This window comes from Penaeus monodon, chromosome 35 (assembly GCF_015228065.2).
Source record: "Penaeus monodon isolate SGIC_2016 chromosome 35, NSTDA_Pmon_1, whole genome shotgun sequence".
Classification (NCBI taxonomy): Eukaryota; Metazoa; Arthropoda; class Malacostraca; order Decapoda; family Penaeidae; genus Penaeus; species Penaeus monodon.
Window position 1 is genome coordinate 2,703,087 of NC_051420.1, and position 11,513 is coordinate 2,714,599.

At 37.8% G+C, this 11,513-nt stretch overlaps 1 protein-coding gene across 1 annotated transcript; it reads left to right on the forward strand.

The window, feature by feature from the left end:
• The first annotated feature begins 243 nt into the window (after positions 1 to 243).
• LOC119594981 lies at positions 244 to 11,388 on the forward strand. Its single transcript, XM_037944117.1, has 8 exons — positions 244 to 399; positions 3,394 to 3,504; positions 4,037 to 4,120; positions 6,132 to 6,283; positions 6,417 to 6,554; positions 7,551 to 7,725; positions 8,238 to 8,450; positions 9,097 to 11,388. The coding sequence occupies exons 2-8, from the start codon at positions 3,394 to 3,396 to the stop codon at positions 9,994 to 9,996; spliced, it is 1,773 nt and encodes a 590-aa protein (XP_037800045.1). The 5' UTR covers positions 244 to 399; the 3' UTR covers positions 9,997 to 11,388.
• Positions 11,389 to 11,513: the final 125 nt, after the last annotated feature.

An 11,513-nucleotide genomic window follows, 5' to 3' on the forward strand; every position in this document is an offset into this window, starting at 1 on the left:
TCTCTCTCTCTCTCTCTCTCTCTCTCTCTCTCTCTCTCTCTCTCTCTCTCTCTCTCTCTCTCTCTCATTCCCCCTGTCCCTGACCCGAAATCTTTCCCTCTCCCTAAAAACCCTCGTTTCTCTTTATCAATCACGTTATCGGATATTTTGGGAAACAAATATATGTTGAAATATATTCCTCGTTATCTCTTTTTCTTTCGTCCCCCCAAAAATGTCCCGATATTCCTAGTCGGCAACCGCGTCCGGCGCAGTCGTGTCTCTCTCCTCCGAACGAGTCGCCAGTCACCGCACAAGAGCCGGAGCGAGAGGACGCTACTCCCGTGTCATCCCCGTCCGCCTCGTCGCCATCGCCTTGGAAGTGTGCGTCAAGAACTCCAACTTCGAGGGTCCCTGTGAGAGGTAGGTCGAAGGAGGCGAAAAACAAAAACCAAACCCTTTTAAGATGTCCCGGCGGGGCGGAGCGAGAGCCTACGTGCCGCGCGAGGTCGGCCCAATGGCGCCTCCTCCGCCGCCCAGCTGATCGAGGTAAACACGGCGGGTTCGGGGCATTTTAAGGGGTATTTCGGGGGCATTTTGGGGCATATCGGGGTGTTTTGGGTTGTATTTCGAAGGAGGATTTTCATTTTCTTTCGGTTTTCATCCCCCGGAGGGTCTGTCGGGATGCGAGATTCGACGGGTTATTGTGTCTGTTTGTTGTTCTTGTCCTGTTTTCACCTTTGTGTTTTCGCTCTTATGAACAGTTTTTATTATGTTCGTGCAAATAAGTCATTTCCAGAGTGCTAAGATCCATGACAAGGCTGACTCGTATTCGCTATTCGCAAAGACACTTGATAAAGCAATAATCTCCCTTTTATCTTCACGGAAATCCTCATTAACATGCAAGACTCCGAGCGATGCTTAGTTTTCTCTTCATCCCCTCGTGACCGAAATACGTTTGCTTTGTCGAAAGTTGGGATCGAATACCAACAGGGAGAATCCATATCGAACCAGAATAAGTAGCTAAGCCATTCCCACATACCGAAATGTACATGACTGCCAGAAATCTGATGCCAGATGTGAGGGGGGGGGGTTGTTGTTGAAGTTCATACCCCCTCCCTTTGTTTCTTAAATTAACCTGTTTAAAATTGAATTAAAGGTCAAAGAATTAGTGACCTGTTTGGTGCAGCTGTAATAAGATATAGGCCTATAGCAACACTTTAGTTTGTAATTTCATTTTTAATAATTTGATGTTTTAGGTGGGTGGGTTATATATAGATGTAGAGATTTCAGTCCACCTCTCTCTCTCTCTCTCTCTCTCCTATCTACTCTCTCTCTCTCTCCCTCTCTCTCTCTCTCTCCCTCTCCTCCCTCTCTCTCTCTCTCTCGCTCTCCTCTCTCTCTCTCTCTCTCTCCTCTCTCTCTCTCTCTCTCTCTCTCTCTCTCGCTCTCTCTTCTCTCTTTCTCTCTCTCTCTCTCTCTCTCTCTCTCCTCTCTCTCTTTCTCTCTCTCTCTCTCTTCTCTCGTCTGTCTTCGTCTATCTGTCCTCTCTCTCATCTCTCTCTCTCTCTCTCTCGTCAATCTCTCTCCTCTCTCTTCTCATCTCTCTCCTCTCCTCTCTCTCTCTCTCTCTCTCTCTGGGGGTGGTTGAAAAACCCCCCCCCCCGGAAAAAAGGAAAAGAAAAAAAGGAAAGAAAGGGGAAAAGGGGGAGGAAAAGAAAAGGAAGAAAAAGGAAAAAAATTTGAGGAAGGGGGTGGGAAAAGAGAAGAGGAAGTAAAGAGGGGAGAGAGAGGAGAAGGAGAAGAGAAAAGAAGAGAGAGGAGAGAGAGAGAGGGGGAGGGAAGAGGAAGAGAGGAGAGGGGAAGAGGGAGAAGAGGGGGAGAGAGGAGGGGAGAAGAGGAGGGGAGGGAAAAGAGGAGAAGAGAGCAGGGGAAGAGAGGAGAGAGGAGAGAGAGAGGGGGAAAGGAAAAGGAGAGGAGGGGAGGGGCGTAGAAAAGGAGAGGAGAGAGGAAAAAGAAGAGGGGGAAAAAGGGGAGGAGAAAAGGCAGGAGAGGAAGGAAAGGGGGGGGACGGGGGAAGAGAGAAGCGAGAGAGGAGAGAGAGAAAAGGGGGAGAGGGGAGAGAGGAGGAGAGGAGAAAAGGAGAGGGAGAGAGGAGAAGAAAAGAGGGGGAAAGAGAGAGAGAGGGAGGGAGAGAGAGAGAGAATAAAAGAAGAGAGAGAGAGAGAGAAGAGGAGAGGAGAGGGGAAAAAGAGAGGGAGAGGGAGGAGGCTGTTACTAGTCTTATTGACTGGTTGAAATATGTGACGTATGTAATTTATGACATATGTAAATTGTCGTAATTATTTATGACTTGTAATCATGTGATTTGTTCACACTAGATTGCATGATTATGGTGTACCTTGATCTGACTGGCTGGAAACTAGTAATTGCTTTGATTGGTGCATCAAGTCACATGGCGTGATCTGATTGGTTAGTCATGTGAATAAAAGGTCAGTCAAAGGCTCATTCCAGCAGAACGATCGCAGCCATGGAAGGTATGAAGGTATATTCTCTCTTACAAGTCTTGTACTAAAGAAAAAAAAAAAAACTTACACAGTGTGACATCACATATCAATACAAAGATATTTTTGAACATCAAAGTGAAGCTACATTCACTTCTGCTTTTCTTCCTTTTCTGTTGAATGAAATAATAAAAAACATGGTGTGATCTCTTATATGGACAATGCACTACTTCTGAGTATCAAAATGATATTTGGCTTGCTGCTCTGCTTCATTTGAAAGTTTGAAAAAGAAGTCCATACTTTTACATCTCGTTCAAAAACAACACTAACTTTTAGCATCAAAGTGTTGATGTCATCTGATAGTATAGAGAACTTGGAAGCGATTCAGTATATCTCCTCAATACAAAGGCGAATAGATGCCTAGAAAAAAATATGAGAAAAGTACAGTTTCTACACATTGCCCTTATATAAAACCCAACTTTCATAAAAAATCTATGGATAGATTCCTGCAAAAATTATATGATGGTCTTTGCGCCGCCGCGCCGCTCCAGAAAAAATCCTGTTGCGGTGGCCCACGCGGCTGGCAACTATTACCGTGAGCGGTGCTGAGCGACGAGCGAAAACAACAGGAGACAAGGAGACACAACAGGAGAGAGAGAGAGAGAGAGAGAGAGAGAGAGAGAGAGAATGTGGGAATATGGATGAATATCACTGAAAATATGGACTGCCATCTCCTACATCTGTATATCCTTCGTACCAACCTAAGATGACATCAGTTGAGGTTGAGAGATGAAAGAGAGAGAGAAAAACATTTTTTCCTCTTTCCTGTAGCCTTATCATAAATCACCCTACCAATGACTGCATGTGTACATTGCCATGTTTTTCTTTCATTGGCCTTGTCTCACCCTTGCAGATGTCATTAGAGGATCTGCTACTGGACGTGGCTGGGAAGCTGGCGTTCGTGGAGAACTCGCTCTCTCAGGCGGAGGAATGCTGTAAAAGGCTTCAGGATAATGCACAAAAGGTAATTGTGTGAACAGATTCCACCCGCAGGTGTTTTTCATTGAAGTATGTCACGTTTTGGGTGACTGAAATGCTCATATTTCATAAAAAAAAATAAAAAAAAGGTTTTGTTCATGGAAATGTGTATCATCATAGTCAGTAAAATTAATGTTACAGAAATTCTTTATCAAAGTAGCTTTTTGTTTTTGATTTGCAATTTTATGGTGTGAACAGATGGTCTCTGTTATTATTTGTCAGGTTGTATTTAGAAATTGATATTTATTCTAATTCAGAAGTGTATTGACTCAAGATAGCTGTGGAATATGTTGATAAGATAATGAAAGGGCACCCCTGCTGTCCTTTGTAAGATACAGATATTGTGTCATTAATGTCAAGTGAATTATCTCTGTCAATTATTCAATTTGGTATCTTGTCAATGCATTAAATAGTTTTTTTTACTTTAACAGTGTAGACTTACTGAAAAGTTTGGCATTATAAGCAATAAATATCATATATGTTCATTACTTATCATGGTGAAATTCTCTTCTTGACAGATAAAAGATCAAATTCATGAGGTTGTAGAGAGGCAGGTGGTCTCACTAAGGGGACGCGAGAGACAGCTGGTGCGGCAGGTCGAGGTGAGTTGCTGTTTTTGGCGAGCATTGACCTATTATCAAGGGTCTGCTATCACCAAACTTGTGTAATCTCACTTTTTGCTTTCTTTTCTTTTTATTTTTTGTGATGCCTGTTATGATTATTATTGATGTATATATTTTTCATGTGTTTTTTTTTTTTACATGTTTTTATTGATAGAGCACTTTATAAATATATGGTTTTTTAGTATTATATGGTCCCAAAGCTGATGAAATGTATCATGTATCATAAGACTGGTGTTATAGAAGAGATTTACAACTAATGAATTTAAGAGGTGTATTATATTTGAAGGACAATATTTAACTTTGGATTAAGTAGTAGATATTTGTAAGCATTGTTTCTGGTTTAAAACTTTATCTGGAAATCATGTGTACTTTGGTTTGATTTTAAAGTTGGGCATCTTATCTCTTTGTAGACTGTTTTATCAAATGAAATGGCCTTTTGTTTTTTACTATTTGGGCTGCAATGAGAAGGATATCCATTTCATTATTGAAAGTTTATCTGGTTTCATTATGGTGTCCATGGCAAATTAAGATGTTCATTGCCACAAATTTGATACATAATTATGACATAAAAATCTTCAAAATGCACATGCTTTTTATTACAGTATTGTCCAGATATCATTTATATATTCTACATTAATTACAAAGTGTGCATCTTCTGAGTTAGTCTTCAAAGCTACTAATATGCATAGTTAACATACAAGGATGTATTTATTGGGGATGAAATAATGGCAACACCTTTTTAATAATGCTTGTTATTTATGTCTAATATATATGTGAATAATTTTTTTATGGTCTTGGTTTGAGAGTTATTTTAATGATGGAATAAGAATGAGCTTATTAGTGATATTTTTTTGCTTATATTTATTTGGTAAAAGTTCACATGTAAATTGTTGAAAAGATAATCAGACGTAATAGTTGTGGTTTTGCTGAAGCACTCGATTGATTATAGAATTATCATTGAAAGAGATTTCAATTTAGAGGTATGAAAATGATACAGTTTTATACATTTGTAATCCTTATAAGTTTGTGTGTATGCATAATGTTTGGAATATTGATATTGATGTATTGATACAAAAATGTAAATGACAGATAATTATCTTTCACATATTTACTTTGCAGTATCATGCATTGCATAATTGCATTTCATCTAAATACAGTACAATTTATGTGATAAACATAGATAATGTTTAAATGAGAATTAACCCAATTGGCACAGATGGCAAGAATATATGCCATGCCCACTGCAGTTATAAGTCCTACTTGTAACACCTGTTTACCCTTCTCCGTGACTTTTGGAAAACTTTTGTATTATTTCATTATCTTTAATGTTACCAAGACATTAATAACAATTTAATAATCATAGATAGCCTTGATGGCTGACTGATATCTGGGAACAGTTTTTTGTTATTGTTTTGTTATCTGTGATTTAAAAATAGCAATGGGGGGTAGGGTCCAGGAATACTGAATGAAGAGAATGAGAATGAATAATGATCAGAGATGAAAAGCAGCATGTACCTCACTTTTTGGATATTATTTGAGCTTAGATATTACTTAAACTTTATCATATATGATAATATCCCTGTGAAAGGGATGTCATTGGACAAATTGGAAATCAATGACAGGAGACATAAACTTTATTTTATTATTATTATTATGATTGTTATTATTAATTCATGCATCTGTTTTATTATTATTATTATTATTATTATTTTATTTATTTATTTTATATATTTTTTTATTGTTTTTTTTTTTTTATATGGCTGAATTGATAGACTATTAATTATTTCACTAGAAAGAAAATCATCTCAGGAGTTCTAGTGAAAGAAGAGGCTCCTGGAAAATTTATTGCTTAAGAACTTTCATTGTCTAAGTCCTGCTGTTGAAGCACGTGAATTGGCCAGTTCTTAGAAGTGTCTTTCTTTAATTGCATAGAATTTTTAGATTGGGTCTTTAAGAGTCATTCAGTTGAGCTTTGTTTTACTCTAAACAGGTGGTGACAGCTCATCAAGCATGTTTGCTGGGGACGCACCAAGCTGGCTTAGTTCATAGCAAAGGAGCCCTCACTGCTACCCGCGACCTCCTCCAGCGCTGCTCACCGAATGACACCAGCACACTCAGCAAGATCAAAGTGGATGACGTAAGGTAATGATAGACGACTTGCAAACATATCTTCGGGTATGAGCATCACACTGAAAAGTCACAAGGCAGATTGTGATGAATATAGTATACACAGAACAGCGTGAGAATTGTATATAAAGCATATGTATTCTTCCAGCTCTCGCAGTGCATGCCCTGTCAACTTTGTGTCGGTGCAGCTCGACGAATCGGCCATCAGTGCAGCGGTAGCTGAATTTGGCCAAGTTCGGCTTCCTGACACCATCACTCATCATTCATCACCAGTCATCCCAGCAAAGTGAGTTGCAGTGGAAAGTTATTGGTTAACAAGCGAGTATTCACCTTTGCTGTTGTATTTTGGAGGCATTTAGTGATATGACTTTACCCAATGTCTCCAGGAAAATGATGTGTTACACTAACATTATTTTGTGAAATGTCTCTACACATAGATGGCTCTGCAAGTGCTTAGCCACCAAAGAGTCCATTAGTAGACCTTGTAACCTTACCCTATTTCACCTTTCCTTGAGTTTGTGAGATTGATTTTTATTTATTTATTATTATTATTATTATTATTATTATTATAATAATAATAATAATAATAATAATAATAATATAATTATATTATTATTAATATATATATATATATATATATATATATTTTTTTTTTTTTTTTTTTTTTTTTTTTTTTTTTTTTTCCAATATCAGTGCAGGTATTTTTATAATAATTGTAATTTATAGTAAATGATTTATATAACTATTATGGTTTATTAACATTACAACAGCAATATTAGATACCAAAAAATATTCAAAAAAATCAAAGGAAAAGTAAACAGGTTAAGACAGGTGGTACTCGTAATTAGCTCTTTGGTGGCTTAGTACTTGTGAGCCATCTCTGTGTAGAAAACGGTTAATGTATTGAACTCATAATAGGCAAGGCACGTATGAACGTACCATCTTGGTGACTTCGGGTTAATAGTCAATCATTTCTTTCCAAAAGTTCACTATTGTACAATCTGAACAGACATGAACAGCCATCACACCTGAAAAGGCGGACAACAGCAAAGTATAAACTAAATGTAACCTGAATCTAGTTCTCTTGATTAATACACAGTCATTCTTTAATTTCAGTGGTATTAGGACTTTGAAATAATAAGATCAAACTTATAAAAGCAAGTAATAATAGACAAAAAATGTTAAAAGCAACTTTTTCTTATTTTTTTATTAAGATTCATGCATGTTAACCAAAGTCAGTCATGGAAGGGAGAGGAGAGTATTACCACACTACCCATTGCAGAGTTGAAGAGTATGAGGATGCACAACACGATGTCCTTCACAAGAGTGTAGCAGGAGAATCGTCTGGACCCGACTCCCCTCTGCGCGTGACTGTTACTTTCCCTCGGTTAACAAACCAGAACTGGCTTGCAAAGGACAAGAAGACAACAGGTTTAATCCAGTCATCTAAAGCATATGTAAGTACCTTTTGGGACATATCCTAAGAATTCTATTACTTTTGGGAAAAGAAAAGCAAGGCAGGTTCACTAAAAGGTATTTTGAGATGTGTTGAATAAGAGGTAAATGTAAAGGGAAAAATTGATATTGGTTGTAGTTTAATATGAAAGATATAAAATAGAAATGAGAAGCTAGGCTGAAATAAGAATGCAATTCAACTCGGCAGGAATCTGGAAAAAAATTAATTTGCTTGTTTGTACATCATTCATTTCAAGTCTTGGTGCAGGCTTTCAAATGAAAGGGGGCTTCTTGAGTTTTCCTTATAAATTGTTACTTATTATTTTATGTAAACTGCTACTTAGTTTTTTCTTCATTCTCTTTTATAACTGGTAGGTAGATTATTTTTGTGGTTGTGGAAACTTATTTTGATTTTTATGCAGATTTGTAGAGTGATATTTACATGAGTGTAAACTGTTCATTGCGTTATTTCTGTAAGTTCAAACTTACCCTTGCCATTTCTTCATTTCTGCAGATTGATAACAGAATGAACACTCACGGCCAGTCAGGAGACATCACCTCGTGGTTGAGCAGCCTCCAACTAGCCGGGGCGCAGGAGGAAGATGATCAGCCCTCCACTCCCGGAAGTTTGGACAGCTATGACATTGTGGGGAACCGCGCCCACTCCGTGCGGACCTCGGAGTGCTCCAGCATCGAAATTGTCCCGAGCCACTGTGATTCTGAGAAGGTATGGGGGTTTTTGTTTGTCTTTTCTTTTTTTGAGGTTCATATTTTTGCCTTGTCTGATGACTAGTATGTAGTTGTAGTTATGATTTTTATTCAAGTCCAGGTTGAGGCAAGAGACTGATTTTTTTGCCTAAATCTTACTTACTTGGATATGATTTTTTTTTTTTTTTTTTTTGGGGGGGGGAGTGGGAAGTGGGAATGAAGCTAAATGAAATTAGGGGGGGGGGTCATTTTGTTGTCTGTGCACCATATTTTAATTTCTGTATGAATGAAAAAAAATGAGTGTCTCAATGTTTGCAAGTGTTTGATATTGTTTCTGAAATGGGATACAAATTTTAATAATGAGAGATTAGAAAGTTTCACATTAATTGTACTGTACACTGTTTAACTGTATTATATATAGATGTCACTCTATATCTGTGATCAGTTGGCAATTTTGGAATTTTATTTTTATTCTGTCTAGTAAATATATCTGGAACAGATATGGATCCCTTCCTCCCAAAGTTTGATAAATTCGATCAGTATTATTTTACTCATTAGAGGAAATTGCAGTCTAATATCTTGATTAGAACAGAAAGTGGTTTGCTTTGTTCTTGTAGATGCATGAAAGATGAAACCTATTTTAGAATATTATGGTCTTCTTTCAGAACGACTTTAGTCCTCCAAGCTCTGTCTGTGAGATTGAAAACTTGCATCAGTTTGTTGGAGAAAAGTCACGCTGGCTCTGTCAGGATAATTCACCTTCGCCAAAGCTGACCTTGGAGAACATGAAGATGAAGTCGATTTGCCAGGCAAATGAGGCCTGCTCCACGCTCTCTGCATGTCTGTTCCAGAACAGCTGTGGAGAATTGGCACTGGAGAAAGCCCAGCAGTCAGCAGCTTTTAAGGCTCGCATGCGTCGCAAGAGGACCATCTCCAAGACTGGTGGTGCTGAGGAAGTGCTGGCTCATGTGATGGAAATCAGATCTTCAGAAAACTCTCAGTGGCTCTTGAAGCAAGGAGGAAGCCCAGTGTTCCCCAGGCCAGTGAAGCGAGCCATGTATGAGCTGCCATCGGCCATGTGGCTGAGACAGACCCCTCCAGTTCCTAACACAAGAACACCTGCAGTTGTTCTAACTACTCACTCCAACATCTGGCTTCTTAGCAAGCTGAAAAGTCAGAAGGAGAAACTAAAGCAGGAGAAAGACGAATCAGAAATTGAGAAGGATGAGGATGAGAAGGAAAGCAGAATTACTACAAAAGACTTGGCCAACGCTCTGGAGAAGGTCAGCATGACCTCAGAGACACCCAGTTTTTCAGCGGGAAGGTTGAGCCCAGTGGCAGACGCGCAGTCATGGCTCTTCCCAAAGAAGTTCGGCCATACTATACAGGCACCAGATAATAAGTTAGTCGAAATGGGTTACGAGAATAAGAACCGCTGGTTAGTTTATTCTTCTCTGAAAAATTCCACTTTAAGTACTGGCAGCAAGTTAGCCTCTCCACTTCCAGAACCTGTATTGGATGTAGCTCAAACTGGCATAAATAACTGGTTAATGAAGAGATTATAATCTTTAGAAAATTTATTGTGGTAATAACTACGTTGCCTATATTCATATCCCAGCTGCTGGTTTTAAAAAATAGGAATCCAGTGTGGGAAAAGTATATATAGTGGAATTATATATTCACATTAGAGATATGTATAATTTTTATTACTGCTTTAGCTTAACATTTTTCCTTTCTCATACTCAGTAATTACTTATTTTATTCAGAAGAAAATTATATATGCATCAATGCAATGCATCCAGGTTTGGTAATTAATAAGTTACTTTTTCCGAAGGATGTCTGTATTTCAAATGTACTGGTTTGCATTGAGAGGAAAAGATGTGACATATTTTATATATAATTTTTATATACACATTTGTAAACACTTCACATTATAGTCTATCTCATCTTGTATATGCATTGTGGATTATTTTACAAATAACAGATTTTTTATCTGTTTTAAAATGCGAGAAGGTTATAATATTAGAAAATTTGCTTGATTATTTTCATATCTGCAAGCATATAATATGAAGATCACCTATCAGATAACATTGGAATATGTGTTAGATTTGATTTTGTTTTGCAATATGATAAAGCCTGTGCAAGTAGGCTATGTGTAAACGTAACTTCAGTTTTAGAATGTGAATTCCAAATTTCTGAAATGTTTTAATTATGGTTAATTGATTTCTACATCATGTAGAAGTATTTTTAATGGAACCTATTTCTTTTAACTTCAAAGCTGCATAGAGTGACCTGGTAAATCTGCAGTTAAGTAGATTGTTACATTGTCAAATTGTGATAAGAGATAGGAATATAATGTGAAAAATTGTCTCATACCGACACATGTACATTCACATTTATACACTTGCACACACACGCACACAAACGCATATGGATACATGATTTTTTTTCTTATTTTCAACTAGGCAAGTGAGTGGCTTAGTTTGTGTGTAATCTCAGGTCGGTGTAGACAAAAGCATTTTCGTGCTGCAGAGTGCGGTATCTGGTGTTCTAAATGGCACATTTACCCCTTGGGATGTCAGTAATTGTGAAAACGGGGAATCAGTTATGTCAAAAATATTTTGCTATTTATAAGAAATTCTTTGACTGGGAGACAAAGCACTGTCAAGGGCCCATCTGGTTGACTGGATGCGGTGTTCATCAACCATATTTGGAGTCTGTGAAGACATGCTTTTTTTAAGGTTTCATTCATTTGAAAGTCTGTTATTAAAGGAATTGCATGATGCAGAGAAGGCCAGTGTGCCTTTTTGTATTTTGCTCACCATATACTAGATAAAAAAGGTTTCGAGATTAATTCTGGAAGATTTTTTTTTAAGGTTTTAAAGTTTTTCAGATTGCTTACTGATGTCGGAAACAAGTCAGTGCTGCCATGTTCAGATGCAATTATTCAAAGCCTTGTCGTCCACATTTCATTCCATAATTGTTAAGATCTCTCAATAGTGCAAGGCAATTCTATGCACTGTAGGAGTTCAACATTGCACGATACATATTTCATGATACTTGTAGTCTCCCGAACACTTTC

Bases quoted from the DNA above. Each gene is read 5' to 3' on its own strand.
- LOC119594981 (XM_037944117.1), top strand. From the start codon at position 3,394: ATGTCATTAGAGGATCTGCTACTGGACGTGGCTGGGAAGCTGGCGTTC. The intron at 6,284-6,416 runs GTAATGATAGAC...GTATTCTTCCAG, and splicing joins ATCAAAGTGGATGACGTAAG to CTCTCGCAGTGCATGCCCTG. The intron at 8,451-9,096 runs GTATGGGGGTTT...GTCTTCTTTCAG, and splicing joins GCCACTGTGATTCTGAGAAG to AACGACTTTAGTCCTCCAAG.